Source organism: Urocitellus parryii, chromosome 2 (assembly GCF_045843805.1).
Source record: "Urocitellus parryii isolate mUroPar1 chromosome 2, mUroPar1.hap1, whole genome shotgun sequence".
In the NCBI taxonomy this organism is placed as follows: domain Eukaryota; kingdom Metazoa; phylum Chordata; class Mammalia; order Rodentia; family Sciuridae; genus Urocitellus; species Urocitellus parryii.
In genome coordinates, this window is record NC_135532.1 from 38,573,073 (window position 1) to 38,592,712 (window position 19,640).

At 33.0% G+C, this 19,640-nt stretch overlaps 1 protein-coding gene and 1 pseudogene across 1 annotated transcript in view; both read right to left on the minus strand.

The window, feature by feature from the left end:
• Positions 1–19,640, minus strand: part of Fndc3a (fibronectin type III domain containing 3A) — a 161,204-nt gene that overhangs the window by 120,333 nt on the left and 21,231 nt on the right. Inside the window, exon 2 of the mRNA XM_026393672.2 lies at positions 14,116–14,253. Within this exon, the coding sequence (XP_026249457.1) occupies positions 14,116–14,214 (99 nt within the window). The 5' untranslated portion in view covers positions 14,215–14,253. The remainder of the gene's footprint in view (positions 1–14,115; positions 14,254–19,640) is intronic.
• LOC113186272 (COP9 signalosome complex subunit 8 pseudogene) lies at positions 5,761–6,263 on the minus strand (annotated as a pseudogene).

A 19,640-nucleotide genomic window follows, 5' to 3' on the forward strand; every position in this document is an offset into this window, starting at 1 on the left:
AATTGAACCCAGGGGCACTCTTCCACTAAGTTACATCTTCATCTCTTTTCATTTTTTGAAGCAGTATCTCACTAAGTTTCCCAGGCTGATCTCAAACTTATGATCCTCCTGCCTCAGCCTCCTGAGTCTCTGGGATTACAGGCATGCAACACCACAAATGGCTTTCTCCTTTTATATTCTAGTCACCCTAGCATTTCCTTGATGAGTAATGTTGCTAAGAATCTTTCCATTTGCTTATTGGATATATAAATAACTTTGAAAAACAACTTTTCAAATCCTCTGCCCACCTTTTAATTGGGTTGTTTATTCATTGAGTTGTAAGAGCTGTCTATATATACTGAACACAAGCCCATTATCAGATAATGGTTTACAAACCCTTTCTCCCAATTTTGAGGGATTTCTTCAGTTTCTTGGTAGTGTCTTCTGTCACACAAAACCATTAAATTTTGAGGAAGTACACTATATTTTTCTTTTCTTACTTGTACTTTGGGTGTCTTATCTAGAAACCATTCTATAATTCAAAATCATAGAGATGTATCTCTATGTCCTATTTTTAGAGTCTCAAGTTTAACCCCTTTTTTAGGATTTTGACTCACTTTTTAGTTAATTTTATATATGGGATGGTAAAGTTGACTTCATGTTTCTACATGCGGATAACTGAGTTATGTAGCTTTACTTATTGAAAAGATTATTCTTTTCCCCATTGATTCTCCTAAGCACCTTTGTCAAAAATCAACTGACCATAAAGGTAAAGTTTTTTTCTGAACCATGAATTCTATTCCAGTGATCTCTGTCTATCCTATGCTATGTCTTGATTACTTTAACTCTGTAGTTAAATTTTAAAATTGGGAAATGTTGAATCCTCCAACTATGTTCTTTTTGTTATTCTGGGTGCCTTGCATTTCCATATGAGTTTTAGGCTCAACTCATCAATTTCTGCAAAGAAATAAGCTGAGATTTTAGTAGGTGATATGTTGAATATGTACACTTTGATGAGTACTGCCATCTTAACATAAAGTCTTCTAATCTTTGATCATGGGATGTTTTTCCATGTTTCATAATTTCTTCCAATGATGTTTTATAGATTTCAGAGTATAAATCTTGTACTTATTTTGTTAAATTTATTCCGATTTTATTCTTTTTGACTCTACTGTAAATGAAAATGTTTTCTTAATTTCATTTTCACACTGACAGTCCATATATAGAGATATACAATTGATTTTTTGAAATTGAACTTGTATTCTACAACCATGATGAGTTTATTAGTTCTTATAGTTTTTAATGGATTCTTTAGGATTTTCTTTTTACAAGATCAAGTTATCTTTGAATAGTTTTATTCCTTATTTATTTATTTGAATAGAGTTTTATTTTCCAGTCTAGAGGCCTTTCATTTCTTTACTTACTTATTTGCCCTGGCTATACTTCCAGTATAACTGTTGAAGAGAAGCAGTGAAAGCAGGACAACCATGTCTTAAATTCTAATCTTACAGGAAAAGCATTCACTCTTTCACAACTAAATATAGTGTGTGTGTGTGTGTGCACACGTGTGCACATGCTTGTGCTTTGCAGATGGTTGAAGTTTCTCCCTGTTCCTTATTTTATTTATTTATTTATTTTTTTAAAGAGAGAGAGAGGAGAGAGGAGAGAGGAGAGAGGAGAGAGGAGAGAGGAGAGAGGAGAGAGAGAGAGAGAGAGAGAGAGAGAGAGAGAGAGAGAGTTTTTAATATTTATTTTTTAGTTCTCGGCGGACACAACATCTTTGTTGGTATGTGGTGCTGAGGATTGAACCCGGGCAGCACGCATGCCAGGCGAGCGTGCTACCGCTTGAGCCACATCCCCAGCCCTTATTTTATTTTTTTAGTCAAATGATGTTGAGTTCAGTCAAATATTTCTTCTGAGCCTAGTGAGATGACTATGTGTGGTTTTTGTCCTTTTGCTATTATGTAGTATAGTACAATGGTTATTTTGTTTAAGGAAGCACTTTTACATTCCTGCATTAGGTCCCAGGTTAGCTGAAGTGTATAATTACAAGTTACTGGATTTGGTTTGCTAGTATTTTGTTGAAGATTTTGTGTTTATATTCATATGGGTCATCGATCTGTAGTTTTCTGTGATGGCTTTGCAGGTTTAGGTTTGTTAATTCGTCCTTAATGTTTGTTGGAATTTGACGGAGAAGTCATTTGGGTCTGATTTTGGGTGGACAGTTTTGGGACGCAAATTCAATTATTTTACTTGCTGCAGTTATATTCAGATTTTATATTTTTTCTTTGGATTTAGTTTTCATTATTTTGTGGCTTTCTAGATATTTATCCAATTCATCTAGGGCATCTATTTGTTGGCATTCAACTGTTCATACTATTTTCTAATAATCCCTTTTACTTAGGTAAGGTCTGTGGTGATGTCTCCTCTTCATTGGATTTAGTTTGCTCTTTTCTTTCTAGTTGTTTCAGGTGGAAGGTTAGATTATTGATCTGAGATCTTTTTTTTTTTTTTTAAACATAGGCTTTCCTAGTTAAAAATTTTCCTTTAAGCAGTGCTTTAGCTGTAACTTATAGTTTTGTATGCTATATTTTTGTTTCCATTTATCTGAAAGTATATTCTAATTTCTCTTGTGATTTCTTCTTTGGCCAATTAGTTATTTATGAATATATTGTTTAATTTATAATATATATGATTTCCCCAAATTTCTGTGTATAACTGAATTCTAATTTCATGTCATTGTGTTTAAAGATTGTGTTATTTCTAGCTTTTAAAATTTCTTGAGGTTGGTTTGTTTTATGGCCTAGTGTTATGGTTTGAATATGTGGTGTCCCTAAAAGCTATGTGTGAGACAATGCAAAAACGGCCAGAGGTAAGTAAAATGACTGAATTATTAGAACCTTAACCTATCAGTGGATTAATCTGCTAATATGGATTAACTGGGTAGTAACTGTAGGCAAGTAAGGTGTAGCTGAAGGTGGTAGGTCATTGGGAGAGTGACTTTGGGATTTATATTTAATCCCTGGTGAGCACAGCTCTACTTCACATTGCCATGTCCTGAACTGCTTTCCTCTGCCATGCCCTTCTGCCTCATCTTGGGCCCAGAGCTATAGAAATGACCAACCATGAACTGAACTTCTGAAAACTGCAAGCCCCCCCAAAACTTTCCTGCTTCTAATTGTTCTTGTTCTTTTGGTCACAGCAACGAAAAATTATCATGAACACTGATCCATGTGCACTTGGAAAGATTATATATGTTCCTGTTGGTGGTGGTATGTTCTACAGATAGATGTCTGTTAGATTTACAGTGTTTACATTTCCTATTTTCCTTGCTGACCTTCTCCCTAGTTCTATTTATTATTGAAAGCAGAGTATTGAAGTTTGCAGCTATATTGTTTAATTGTATATTTCTTCCTTCAACTCTGTCAATTATCACTTCAGGTGTTTGTGGAGATCTTTTATTAGGTAGACTGACTCTTTTATCATTATAAAATTAATAATGGCTCTGGTAATGTTTTTTGACTTATAAGTTTACTTCTTTGATCTCAATACAGTTTCATTATAATTATAGAGACCTTCACTTCTACTTTGGTTATAGTTCACATGGTATATTTTCCCATCTACATGTTTTTTCATCCTTTAATTTCAGTTGGTTTGTATCTTTGATTAAAAAGTGTGTACTTTGTGAAAAAGCACATAGTTGGACCATGGACTTTTATCTCATGCCAATAACTGTCTTTTCACTGTTATGTTTAATCCACTTGTAGTTAATATGATTAGTGACAAAGTAGAATTTACATCTACCATTTTTCTATTTGCTTTTTGTATATATTATGCCTTTTTTCTCAATTCATCTGTTACTGACTTTTTTGTGTGTATATTAAACACTGCCTAATGTTCTAACTTGAGTTCTGTTTTTATTATATTCTTTTAATTTGTTTTCTTAGTAGATATCTTGAGGATTACAATTAACTTCTTAATTTATAACAATGTTGTACCTTCTAATTCCAACTGTATATAAAAACTGTTACTTTACAGCTGTTCCCTCTTCCATCCTTTGTGCCATTAGCCAATTATTAACTACATGTTTATACATTATAAGTCAATCGACACAGTGTATAATTATTGCTCTCTGAAAATTTCTCTTAAATTAGAAGAATTAAAATACATATATTTGCCTAGTTACTTTTACGGATACTCTATTTCTTCATATGGATTCAGTTACTGTTTTATGAACAGTCCTAGTAAAAATACAAGGAGACAGTATTGAAAAGGCATTCATTAGGGTGCGTCATCTTCAAATTACTTTATTTGTTTCAACTGAACTATTATTTACTTAGAATCAAATGTTTTCAAATTTTGAATTTAAGCTCAATTTCCTTTTTTACTTCAAAATGACTGAGACTAGGGAACAGAAGAACTAGATTCTGGTCTTGATGCTGCCATTCAGTGTGTAACCTAGGACAAGGTAATTAGCTGTGAACTTTATTTAGTTTCTCTATTTGTAAAAAATGTAAATTAGATTATTTTTCTGTATTCCCTTTCAGGTTTGAAATTCTATCTTAATTTTATCATACTCATTTTTTTTCTTAAAAAAAAAAAAAGACCAGATTCCTCCTTTAATTGCACTTCTACAGCTGGTATTCTCTAACAAAAGATCTACACTACTTTGAAGGGAGATCAGTAGAAGAAAGGGCCCAAGGGGAGGGAGGAAAAGAGGGGAAGGACAAATACTGAGGAATGATATTGGCCAAAATATATTGCTATATTGTGTACATGAACTAATATGTAATAATGAATTCCTCCACTATGTGTAATGCACCAAAAAAGATGGGAAAAAAAAGATCTGCATTACTTTATGTAGGAATGGACAGAGAAGCCAATTAATTCTAGAACAGATTTCATTCCATCTAGTGATGTAGTTACCCATTAGCCTGAATAATTTTTTATAAAGGAGTCAATTAAATACTTATTGAACAAACGCAGAATAAATGAACTAAGGGTATCTTAATCTCAAACTTCAAATATTCAGAGGGTTGTCACATAAGGGATGAAAAACTTGTCCAGTATTCTACAAAAGGCACAACTTGAACCAAGGGATAAAGACAAGCAACCAATAGGCTTCGGAAAGTTGTACAAAGTGTATCCCTTTGTAATAACATCTTTCCCCATGTAATACATGTAATACATTCCACACTACCATTCTTCTGAAAGGTGAAAATGGAATTTACTTCACATGAACATCTTAAGTTGCATTTTCACAGCAGGCCCTCCACTGCCAGCAATAGTTGCACTCACATTTTGTAATAAATCTAAAATTAACAAACTGACATACTAAGGAAATGGCCCATTTGTTCCTCAGCTACATTTCTGTATTCTACACTAATTATTTTCAGGAGTGGGGGGGGGAGCATATTCACCAGAGGGTGATTCATAAACCCAGCAATTCAGGTAGTGCCCTTAAGGGCAGTCATCCTCAAATTCCAAATGGATCATTACGACCATCAATCAATGGTACAAATGGGAGTGTGGTATATGCTGCAGCAGGGACGACAGTTGATAACCATTATTCTATATTAAGCAGGAGAGCTTACTTTAAGGGTCACTAGGGAACATAAACTAACCCCATAATACTGATGGCTCCGACCAAATTGTATTACAAAATGAGAATTGTTTAAGGACAAAATGTATGCAATATACTTTATACACATATTTCACAAACTTAGTAAGGAATGCTGAGGTATTTAAATCCGCAATAAACTGAAAATAAAAAATTTTCATTTACATATTTGTCAGTATATACAATTCTGAATGTACCTTCAACTCAGAATAAATGTTTTTAAGGAAAGCCATGTAATTGGTCCATCTGGCTAAATGCTGTTCATTGGGGATTGGTGGAACTGGGGCAGGCTCTGATAAGGGAATAAACCTAATAAAGGAAATATCTAGGCTGCCAACTGGGTTTGTGGGAAGAATGCTTTTCTGTGATGAAGAGTTGACTTGCCATCCTTATTATAATACACCTTTCACTGCCTTTTCTACACAAGTCCAAGAAAGGCTGCAAAATCACTGATTACTGAGAGACCAGGGCCAATGCTTGTTTCCTTGCTGAATTTCTGTTTCCATTGTTGGCTGGACAATTTCAGACCAATGGTGAATGCTGAATGTCCTAAAGATTTTAGGGAAATCTCTCTGCTAGATTCTTTGTTCTACTGATCAAGTTCAGAATCTATAGAATTTATAATAGGTGTCATTATTTTCCAGAGATAGCATGAATTATTCATGTCATTATAAGTAAATATAAAATTAGAAGCTGATTATACCTTGTGGGTATAGCAACTTTGAACTCCTGGTTCTTGTACTGAGCTAGCAACTTCATGAAAATGAAAGCACTTTCTGCCATTACTGCCACTGCATATTCCTGGTCTGGTCTCATGGCTACATGTTCTCCTAGCCAGAATAATTTCCCTCAAGGATTATTCTCATCATTTATTATCTATTTTTTAACTTGATTGGCTACTTATTGCTTATTATCTCAAATCTAAAATTTGGAATATAACATTTAAAACTTTTATCAAATACCCAGTCTATAATGCATAATCTCATGTCATTAGCTTTTTTACTATAAAATATTTCAAATATACAGAAACTCAGGAAGTATTATATCCATTCTTTCCAGAATTATGTTGACAAATGATGCTCTTTTGAAGGTGAGCTATACAAGTTTATAGATAATTTTGCTGAACTTAGAGCATTATCTTTTTCATCCTTTAAAAAATATTCTTAATGTACCTGTTTGTAGTACAAATAAATACATATGTGTTATCATTTGGAACTGGGATGTTTCCCAAAGGCTCACATGTTGAGGGCTTGCTCCTCAGCTGATGGTTGTTTTGGGAGGAAATTTGTGGGAAGGGGTTGTTAGATCATCAGAGGAGTGTCCTTGAAGGGACCATCTTGTCCCAATCCCTTGAGGTAAGCAGTTTTGCTTTACCATATGCTCCCTGCCATGATGTTCTGCCTTACCATAGGCTCAGAAACAATGGAGCCAAGTGACCATGGACTGAAACCTCTGAAATCATGAGCCAAAATAAATCTTGCCTCCATTTAAGCTTTTCTCAGTATTTTGTCATAGGGACAGAAAGCTGACTTAACACATTATTTTTCTATTAATTGTTTTGGTTTGTTTTGATTAGTTTATATCAGTGATACCACACTTTACATATCAATAACTTATTACTTTATTCAATATTGATTTTTTTAAAATTTTAAGATGTATATGAACACAATACATTTATTTTACTTATTTATTTTTATGTGGTGCTGAGGATCCAACCCAGTGCCTCACCCATGCAAACAAACACTCTACCACTGAGCCACAACCCCACCCCTCAATATTGAGTTTTTGAGATTTATCCACAGCATAAATTCATACACTGGAATACTGGTATACAGTATTCTAATATTTCATTGTATGAATCTTCTAAAATCTATCCATTCTCCTGTTTTGGAACACTTACATGATGCAATGAATGTATACGTGCCTTCGTATACATGTAAAAAACATTCTATAAGATATACATCTAAAAGCATATGTTAAATTTGGGGTATATACTTTTTTACCTTATATATTACCAGATCACCCTCCTCCCCAAAATGGTTGTGCCAGCAGTGGATGAGGGATTCCACTGTTCCATACCTTTCTCAGGTTTCTTGTATTTAAATCCTTATTGAGATTTTAACTTGCATTCCCCTCTTTTAAAGCATAGCACCAATCTTCCTTCTTCCCCCAAATCTTTAATTAGTACCATAAATCATCCCAGGAAGAGAGTATACTTTGTATACAGGTACTCTGTAGCTAATTTCCTTTCTGTATATAATAAGAATAATGTGTCAGGTTCACCAGCTGTTTTAGCTTTAAAATGCTAGTTTTGGAATTGTACAGAGAAATGTATAGTGATTAATAACATGTTTAGAAACAAATATGAGACCTGGGATTGATGCTCACTAATTAAAGAACAGGTATTTTATTCAGACGCTCCCCAAGAGAAGCATAATGGATAATTCAAAGTCATGTTGAAATCTTATAAAAAGTAAAATTTTTTTCACATATAATCAAATATTAAGCACTTTTGGTACATACTTGTTTACAGTATTATGTGTGGGTATGGCAGGGAGTATATGCATATACAATTATAAATCTTTAGGGACAGAAATTATACTTGTTCATCTTAGGAGTGGTTACTTTAGTAAATGCTAATGAAGTTGAATTGTATTTTAGTTCCTAAAAAATGCATTCTTTGAGAATCATCACAGCTAATCAATTTTAAATCCAATGATTTATATGGTTTGTCACAGTCATAATTCCTACCTATCTATGGGAGCAGGCACAGGAAGATATTTAGGAGACAATTTAAAATATCAAAGAAAAAAGTGGTGGCAATAAAGGATTTTTTCTAATCATATTTTGAGGCAAGGGGAAAATATGAACTACTATTACTTAAAATAATAATTATTAAACAACAAAAACTATGTGACTGAGTTGGCTAATTCTGGACTCATCCAAACCAAATATTTAAAAAACTTACACATGGATAAGAGGATCTTCCCCATCTCTCACAAAAGCAAAAACAGAAAATAAAACCTAGAAAATGTTCTTATCATTATTTTTCAAATTTATTTTCATTTATACAGGAGGCACATGAATATTCCCTCTAAAATTCCAATGATACAAACATTTACCTTAATAACTAAAGGACTCACAATTCTAAATGTTGGTTTGGCTGTAGACCAACTGCCAACAATATAATGCTGAGGAAAGTATAAACTGGTACTGCTTCTTTGGAAAAAAATTTTTTTCAGCCATCAGTGAGATGCAGAAAAATAACCATATCCTAGAGATGGGCAGTGGAAATTTTGGGGAAATAAGAAGCAATACTTTTGGTATTGAGGGAATCTGAAAGGAATTCAGCTGATTTTGAGGTGTTCTGGGATAAGTAGAGATAATAAAAATAAAAGCCAGCTCCCATTCAAATAAACATATTTCCTATGATCCCTGCATTTGACTATCAACAGTATACCCAAAGAAATGCATGCACATGTATAACCAGTCAATTGTGAAAATGTTCTTGAAGCAATATTTGTGATAGCCCCAAATTGAAAACAACCCAAATTTTCATCAATAGCAGAACAAATAAAGAAACTAGAACATACATATTCATGTAACAAAATATTAAACATAGCAAATACTATGCTACAGGTAGTAACATTATGAATCCCATATATGCAACATTGAGTAAAAAAAGGTAAACACAAAACAATATTCTATAATTCTATTTACATAAAATTTAAAAAACCCAAAACTAATCTTTAGTTTGAAATGGAAGGAGAGTTTCCTGTGTCCAGAATTTTCTCTTCTGTGATGTACATGTATGTACAATTGGAATTACATGTTTTTTCCTTTTTTCAACTGCTAGGGCTTTTAAAAATCCACAGAGTAAAATAAAAATACCAATGGCTTTGTTACCCTTAGTATTCTATATTTCTGCCTTAAATAATGTATTTTTCTTGGAATCTAAACTCTATTTGTATAGAGATTAAGACCACGTTACATGATTAGGGATCTTACATATTTAGCTTTGAATCCTGGTTTTTGCCTTTCAGATGCTCTATTACTTAATTAACTTAGTAACAAATAACTGAATACTTCTCTAATTCTGCTAGTCTCTTAAGACATTATATTTAAATGTAAAGGGCCTAACTCAGTATCTGATACATGGTAAGAGCTCAAATGGTATTTATTATTATCTTTTTTTATTACAGCCCAAAATATCTCAAAATCAAATGAAGTTCTTATACTCTCTCAAATATCAAACATGCTGTCACTTCTGTTATCTTCATTGTGGAAGACTCATTTTTTTTTTTTTAACAAATATTTGTTGCCTTTCCCTTAAGTAAGATTTCCCCCAGCCCACTGATGGCAGGTCTGCAATGTTTTAACAGAGGTCAGTATGTTGTCCACTGTGACACCCGAAACATCTATACAGAGGCCACATCTCATCAAAGATTATATGGGCACAGCCACAGCTAATTTGTGGAGGACATGCAGAATGAACAATAAACCTTTTGGTAACTACTGAGATTGAGGCTGTTTGTTCCCATAAAAATAATCTTGTAGCTGTGGATGGTGGCGCATACCTGTAAACCCAGTGGCTCAGAAGCCTGAGGCAGGAGATCACAAGTTCAAAGCCAGCCTCAGCAAATCAGTGAGGCCCTAAGCAACAGAGACCCTGTCTCAAAATACAAAATAAAAAGGGCTGGGATGTGGATCAGTGCTTAAGCGCCATGGGTTTAATCTGGAACCAGAAACAAACAAATAAAACAAAACCCCACACAAAAAAATAATAATCTTGCTTACTGTGACTGATAAGATTTATTTTAGTGAATGGTCTTGTTATCTACCTGAACATTCAAAGAAAATGCCTGGGGAAATTTTTATTCTTTCAAGTCTTGTTTATTTATTTTACCTCTGTAATATTTCTCAAATTGTGCATCATTAACAAGACCATAATTCAGGTTTTGAAAACTTAATGATACTTTCTTTCCTCAGCTTTGAGCCCCTTAAACATTTCAATCTGCCTGGGAAAGACTGCCTCTTCACAGAAATAGATCATTTTTATCAAGGGTCTGGCCAGGAACATATTTCTCATTTATCTGTCAATCCCAAATTTTCAGTCCCAATGACCTGCTTGAAATCATTGTGGGGCTATTTACAGGCAATCAGAAACCACTCTATAGCCCAAAGCCTCTTGGAATTATTAAAACTAGCCAATCCTAGATTATTTACTCTACTCTGCCTTCTATTCCCTGAAGGCTTTCCCAGTAAAGGTTTTGGCTTAGGCTTTCTTCCAGTTCTTACTTCTAATTCCTGACCAAAATCTGATGCTTTCTCTGTAGCTTTGCCTGCCTTCTTTGGGAAATATAAGTAATAAACATCTTTCAGTAGTACTGGTCTCTGTGGTTTCTCTTAGTCATCTCCATAAAGTAAAATTCTGTGGGTACAAATAAAACAAGTTACAAAATAATGTAAAGAGATTAAAGAAATAGAGAGAATTCTGATTAAAAAAAAGCCTGAGGTTTATTTTTGATTGATTGTAGTACTGGGGATTGAACTAGGGTTGCTCTACCACTTATTTTTTGAGACAGAATCTGGCTGAGATGCCAAACTGGTCTCAAATTTGTGATCTTCTTGCCTCTGCCTCCCAAAGTGCTGGAGTTACAGACTAGCATCATCTGTAATTATCTAAGGTTAATTTTTTCCCCCTTTGGTACTGGGGAATTGAACCCAGGGACACTTAACCACTGAGCCACCACACCAGCCCTTTTTATATTACATTTTGAGACAGGGTGTTGATAAAGTTGCTTAGGGCCTCACTAAGTTGCTGAGGCTGGCTTTGAACTCATGATCCTCCTGCCTCAGCCTTCTGAGCCACTTGGATTACAGGCATGTCCACTGAGCCTGGTGAGACTGATAATCTTAAATAGCCAACTGTAACAAAATTAATATGATCCTAAGAGATAGAATAGAAATCATTCCACATAGTATAATATTCTCAAGAAAGTAAAGATAAGAGGTGAAATATCTGTTATTCTAAATTTTTAACATCATTCTTATACATGACACTTTTCTCTATTTGGAATTGTTTTTCATTTCACTGTTTTAATCCAGCATCAACCAAGTGTTGGGTCTCTACAGGCAAACTCAAACTCAGCATATCAATAAGTTCTTGAGTTAAAGTAAAGAAATGTCAACCGTCAAACTTATTGTATTTCTACCTCTAATTGTTATCTATCTTTTTTTAGTTTTGTTATACATTCTACATGGCTATTGGTTCACACTTTCAGATTTACAGTATAGTATGCATCCTTCATAATTATTTTTCTAGTTTTCTAATCTACTGCAAACTATTTCTATTGATTTAAATCTGCATATCTATAGTTTCTTTAGGTTTTAAAATATTTGAGTGCTTCAATTGGATCTAGCAAACATTTACTGAGCTCTTTCAGACTCATTTCACCCTCATAACTACAGCTATCCTAAGAAGACATTTCCTCCATTGTTTTTTTTTAGTTGTAGTTGTACACAATACTTTTGTTTTATTTACTTATTTTTATGTGGTGCTGAGAATCTAACTGCTGAGCCACAACCCCAGCCCACATCACCTCCATTTTTTAGAGAAGTAAACACCAAGGGATAAGTTAAAATTTTTGGCTTAAGTCATCTAAATCAAATCTATCAACTAAATTCAGTGCTCTTTCCACTCATCTTTAGCTTTCTTCCTGACAGTTAGAATACAGGGATTTTATTTACCTCCTAAAACGTGTTTTTTTGCTTTGTTTTACCCTACCCAAAACCCTATCCTATAGAACTCCTGGACCCACTTGATCTTTTAAATTTTACTCCAGCAGATTCTTCCATTCCCAGATCATTTCTCTATATCCATCTACACCACTACAGTTACATGACAGCCATGGTACCCTCAAAATTTCAAGAAAATTCTGCCAACAGACTATCTTTTTAAAAGGAATCAGAGAAAGAAGTCTTGAGAGCAATAAGATAGTTTTTCAGCCTGGTGTACTTCTCCTTAACAGAATATACAACATAGTAATTATGTCAATATAATCGCTGCTTAATAGATGTGTTTTTCAATGCATAGACTATCAACAACTTGAAACCAGTGACTGGCCTGAAGCAAAAAATTATAACAAAAAATAAGAGTCTCGTAAAAGTAAGTTAATATCTGCCACACCTATTATTTTTGTGTGGGAAAAAAAACCTTAACAGACTTAAATTTGACCATGAAAAGCAAGTTAGTGAAATGAAGTTGTTGCTAGAAGCTGAGCACATGTAAAAATTAAAACCAGGACATGATGCTTTTTTGTCATGTTTATACAAACAGAAAACATTTAGAACCCAAGCCAATCACTAATGATTTTTTAAAATATTTATTTTTTAGTTGGAAACAATATATTTATTTATTTTTATGTGGTACTGAGGATTGAACCCAGGGCCTCGCATGTGCTAGGCGAGCACTCTACCGCTGAGCCACAACCCCAGCTCCCACTAATGATTTTTTAATGGCAAAGTTAAGACAGTAGCCCCTAATCTTGTCAAAAAATTGTCCAGGATACTGAATTTGTAAAGTAATAAACTATGACTTAAACAAACAAATAAACAACTTCCCAAGGAGACAATATCTGTAAAAGGAATAAAAACTTTGTATGACCTTGTTTACGTTTTAGCCTTTCTGAAACTCATTTTCTTTCATTTACAAAAATAAGAATAGGTGTACCTTACAGAATTGCTGAAAGAATTACATGAGATCATAAAATTCACATGATGTCAGTGATATAGTAAATATCCAAACTATTTCTTTTCCTCCTCATTATCATTTGTAATATCCTTAGTTTTTGTTTCCTCACCTATCACATTAAAATACCTAGTATATAAAGTAGTTGTGAAAATTAAACACATTGCCTAACTAGACATCAGCACATTGCATACTAGGTACTTATGAAAACCCATTATTCCCATCCCTTTAGGATACTGGGGAAGTAAGTCAGTGCAACCATAGAATTACACTTTTAAAGTCCTGTATTAGGAAAACATATCAGCTTTTTAGGAACTGTGTATTTGCTTTTGGAAGGTGGGGGTCTGGTGAAGGGCAGATAATGGGAAGAAAAAGAAGATAAGTTTTATTATGTTATAATGTAGGCAGTTACTTAATTGTATCATTAAGTCATAATTTCATAATGACCTGAAGGAATGATTTAGAATAATCATTAAGGTAGAAGGATTAGTAAATTGTTTATCTAAAGGAAAACAAAAACAAATTTAGTGGCAACTAAATAACATTTGAAAAATTTGACCATTAATTAGTGAAACACTTCAGAAGCAACTTCAAAAACAGTTTCATTATTTTACCATCTCTAAAAACAATATTTTAACTGGAGTTCAAAACACAAATTAGCAGGAACCAATGATAGTGAAGTTTAATTCTATGTTAAATTTTGCACTTGTGTGGAAGAAACAGATGTGTACTAGCCATAAGGAAATAAACACTTTGGTTTCCTTACCTGTTGTGTTCCATCTGCACTTACAATAGGGGCAGATAGAAGAGAAATATCACTACTTAAAATCTGAGTTGTATCCAGTAGTGGTGGATGTTCTGCCATTATCAATAAGACATTAATATACCGGATAGCCCTCCAACTCTGAAAAACAAAAAATATACAGCCATTTATGTATACAATGTTAAAATATATTAAAATATAACACATTCAAGATTCGTCTTCATTTTATAACATAAAGGGATTTTTTGTTACCCTTTTTTTAAACTCAGAAGTGCTTACCCACTGAGACACATTCCCAACCCTTTTTTGTATTTTATTAAGAGACAGGGTCTTACTGAGTTGCTTAGGGCCTTGCTAAGTTACTGAGGTTGGCTTTGAACTAATGATCATCCTGCTTCAGCCTCCCAAGCCACTGGGATTACAGGCATGTGCCGCAGCACCTGGCTAACGGGATATTCTTGTCAAAAAAAAAAAATCCTGCAATACTGTGTTGACTATAGACCATTCAAGGTAATATATTTTTTATGACCTAACCAATGCTCATAAGATACATTAGAGCTAATATATTAGAACCCTCTACTTAAATTCCATGTCTATCTTTCGCTTCACCTTTACGTAATATTTATTCAATTTAACCATAACCAGTACTTAATAACTAAACACAGGGGCACTAAAATACAATGATTGAATAAGGCAACTCTCCACTTAACTTTTTTTTGTCTGTGATAGACAAGGTAATTATGAAAACCCATCCTCTTCATCACCATAATATTTACTTTGAGGAACAAGAATAATTTAAGATTTTTTTCATTCCTTCTTTGAAAAAAAAAAAAGGTAGACAAACTTGCTTAGGATTAGGAAAAAAAAACCTTTAAGTCTTAAATTTTAAGCTTTTACATTACTCAATCATCTGGTTTCACTACTTTCGTTGTTGTTACTGGGGATTGAACCCAGGGGGACTTAACCACTGATTAGTGAAACACTTCAGAAGCAACTATTTTTATATTTTATTTAGAGACAAGGTCTTGCTGAGTTGCTTAGTACCTAACTAAATTGCTAAGGCTGGCTTTTGAACTCAAAATCCTCCTGCCTCAACCTCCCAAGCCACTGGGATTATAGGCGTGTGCCACTGTGCCCAGCAAGGTTTTATTTTTATTCTTGATATTCTCTTTTCAATGAATTTGATCATTTCTGTGATAAAAGTACATACATTTAGAAATCTTTAAATGTAGATACAATATGACTTATATAAATAGAAAAGATGTGTCACAGGCAATATTAGTCTACTATATACAATGTCCACCAATTAAACAATAGTAAATTACATCTAAGATACTGAAAACTGAGCACAATCATAAATAATAAATAATTTATTCTGAAAGGCAAAATAAACATTTTGGAGTGCCTATAGTATTCTATCATTCAGTACTAAGGGTTAATAGATTTAATTTTTATGAGACTGAATTCATGTTATTTTAAAAGTCTTCAAGTTTTGCAGAAAGTTTTATACAAATTGATTTAACCTGAAAATAATTTTCCATTTAGGTATATAAAAACTGCTCTAAGATTTTTAAAAATATCCAATACAGGTATATTTAAAGATTTCATACCTAAAACCATTGTATGGATCATTTTATATTATTTAACTGTCTCATGAAAATACATGTTACTTAACCATAGCATTTATTTATGTATACCTGTGCGTATGTATGTGAGTGTTTACGAGCAAATTAATGTCTGGCACAATCTGCATTATTAAATTACTTCAAGTTCAGTGAAAATGCTGAGTGTTTTAAATTTTTCAAATAATTTCTATTTTTGAAATATAGGAAGAATTATGAGATAGGAAAGAGTCAATGTATTATTTTCCCTCTTGCATGTCACAAAATTTAGTGTAAGAAGAAACATCCAGGAAGTTAATACATGATTAAACAGAGACTTTGTAAGTAATTTTCTTTCTTTTCTACTTCTTTTACTGGTGCATTATATTTGTACATGATGGTGGGATTCATTACAACATATTTGTACGTACACACAACAATATAATTTGGCCACTATCAATTCATGACTCCATGTTCTTTTCTTATTTTTTTGTGTGTATTGTTGGGGAATAATTTTTTTTTTTAATTTAAGAGATAGTGTCTCATTTACATTGTCCAGGCTGCCCCAAATTTCTATGCTCAAACAATCCTGCTTCAGCCTTCTAAGTAGCTGGACTACAGGCATGCACCACCCTACCCTGCTCATTTTTCTAATTAATAAAAAATTTATTAAAAATTTAAAAACCCATTGGGTGTTTTTAATTTTGTCATTGTATTTTCTACTTGTAATATTCCATATAATATGTTTAACTAAAGCTGCAGACCCCATTATTAATTTACATTCTACAATATAATATTGAGGATAGAACCATAGTTTGGTTTTAAGAGCTAGACTATAAGCTTTACACATAGAAATGCAGGTTTCTTCTGATCCTTGCTGTTTTTGTTTTTGTTTTTTTTTTTTCCTGGAGCTGGGAATTGACCCCAGGGCCTTGTGCATGCTGGATAAGAGCTTTACCACTGAACTATGCCCCAGCCCCCTGATTCTTCCAGTTAATTCTAAGAATAGTAAGTGCTATGACAGGTTGAGTATGAAGCCATATGCTATGTTAATTTAATATTATCATTCTTATTAGCATTCTTTTAAAAAAACTTGTACAAGACACCATAATTTCATTCATAAACTTTTTATTGTTGTTGTTGACCATACCCTTTATACTCTATGGAAACTTCAGCCCTGCAAGTGTTGCATTTAACAACCTAGAAATTCCTTTCATTCTTTGTGTAGAGAATACTATCAGTCTCTTCTTCCAATCCACTTCTAATTTTGTTACTACTTACTTTCTACATTTTCATCTTATCTTATGACCATGGGCAGACTCTTGGTTTTAGTCATGCATCTATTTTGTTCTTCATGATGTACTACTTAATATATGCAAAAAGAAAAGAAAAGAAAAAGAATAGGAATGACTTGTAGTATTTTGTATGTATGTCCATGGGATAAATACCCCACCCAATGGCCCAGTTGAAGCTAAAAGTAAAAATACTTTATACCCACTCACAATGTAGAGCATATACTGGTCTAAAAGATGACCAAAAATTTCTGAATTTTTAACAACCAACTTTTGTATACAAGTAAAGATGGCTCTAGCATATCTACATATCAACAATGAACTATGTAGCAATAATGAGTAAAAAACTAACATTGGGGGAATGTGGGTGAAGAAAACCTGGATATCTTTGTACTATATTCTTGCAAATTTTCTCTAAGTTTGAAATTTTAGTGCTAAATTAAACAATATTTTTAAAATAACTATGCTAGATGATTATAGATCTGAATGTAAGGGGACAAAAATACTTCTAAAAGATAACACAGAATATCTCTTTAACCATGGGACACAAAAAGTTTTCTTAAATAGGATATATATTTCTTAAGTCATAAAGAAAAAATAATTTACTGGAACTACATTTAAATATCTTTAAGAGAATAAAATGAAAACCAGACTGAGAAGATATTTACAAACATATATAGTTAACAAAGAACATGTTTAAAATATTTATAGGCCTTCTACATATTGATTAAAAAGATAACAATAGAAAAGTAACAACAAATTTGAATATGCTCTTCATAAAAGTCAAGTGGCTAATAAACCTGTAAATATTCTCTATCAATTAGTAGGAAAACACTAATTAAAAATCATAATGATATGTCATTATGCATCTAATATTAAAATGATAAAAATGAAAAGGACCAACAATATCAAGTGGCAGTAAAGCTATGGAACAATTGCAAACTTACCAAGGAATAGAAATGAAAACTCACAAAATCACTTTGGAAAGTTTTATATTATCTACTGAAGGTAAACAAATACATACTCTACGAACTAGATATGATTCAGCTATTAGACTCCTAATGTATACTATAAAAAAATGCATGTACATGTGGACCAAACGACAAGCATGAGAAGGTACACATCAGCATGATTTGTTAATAGCACAAAAGCATATGTACCCTAAATACCCCTTATCAATCAATTGTGGTTGATTCATTCCATGGACTACATATGACGATAAAAATTAATGAACTAGGGAATAACATGGATAAATTTCACAAATACAATGCAAGTGAAAAATAGAGAATAATACATACTATATAACTTTAAGGTTCAAAAACAGAAAGGACAGTGGTTACCTTTGGGAAGGAAGAAAGAATGAGGATAGGAGAGAGGCATGAAGGCAGTTTCTGTGGTGCTGGTACTATTCTGTCTTGATCTGAAGGCTGTCATATGCTTATTACCATTGAATTATTAACTGAGTTGTACTGATTAAATATGTACTTCTCTGTGTATATTAGTCTTCAACAAAATAATGTTTAAAAGTTAAAATGGCCATGTGATAATCTCAGTTGATGTTGAAAAAGCATTTGGCAAATTTAACACCCTTTCATGGAAAAAAACAAAACAAAACTAGGAATAGAAAGATTCCATCTCAAAATAAAGACCATATGTGAAAAACCCAGAGGGAAGATCATACTCAGTGATAAAAGCTTTTCCTCTAAGATCAAGAGCAAGGCAAGGATGCTCACTTTTGCTACTTGTTCAACATAGTGATGGAAGTTGTAGCCAAAGCCATTGGGCAAGAAAAAAGGGGGGTAAAAAGGCTGTTTTAAATGTAAAGTAAAATAATTTGTTTACAGATATTATATGTAGAAACCCTAAATATTCGAATTCATGAGTGAATTCAGTGAAGTTTCAGGATATAGAATCAATACACAAAAATCTGTAGTGTTGCCACATATTAACAATGAACAATCTGAAAAATCAAGAAGATTCCACTTATAACATCAAAAGAATAAAATACTAAGGATAAACTTAACCTAGAAGGTGAAAGACATACTCTAAAACTACAAGTCACTGCTAAAATAAGTGTGGCAAGATATCCAATGTTCATGTATTGAAAGACTTCATATAGAGAAAATGTTCACACTACTCACAGTGATCTACAGATTCAATGTAATCCTTGAAAAATCCCAACAACATTCTTTTTGCAAGAATAGAAAAATCCATCCTAAAATTCATATGACCTCAAGAAACCTTAAATAACCAGAACAATTTTGAAAGAGGAGATAGAAGAAAGACTTTCTGATTTCTAAACATCACAAAGCCACAGGAATCAAAACTGGGTGGTACTGGCATAAAGGAAGACAAAGGGACCAATGAAACAGAGAGCTCAGAAATAAACTCCCATATATACAGTCAAATGATCTCCAACAAGAGTACAAAGACCATTCAATAGGGAAAGGGCAGGATCTTCAACAAATAGTGTCTTGAAAACTGGATTTCCACAACAAAAAGAATGAAGTTGGACTCTTAAACCACATATAAAATTACTTGAAATGTCTTAAAGATCTAACATGGTAAAAACCAAGACTATAAAACTCCTTAAGGAGAAAACAGTGGAAAACCTGCATGACCCTGAACTTGGCAA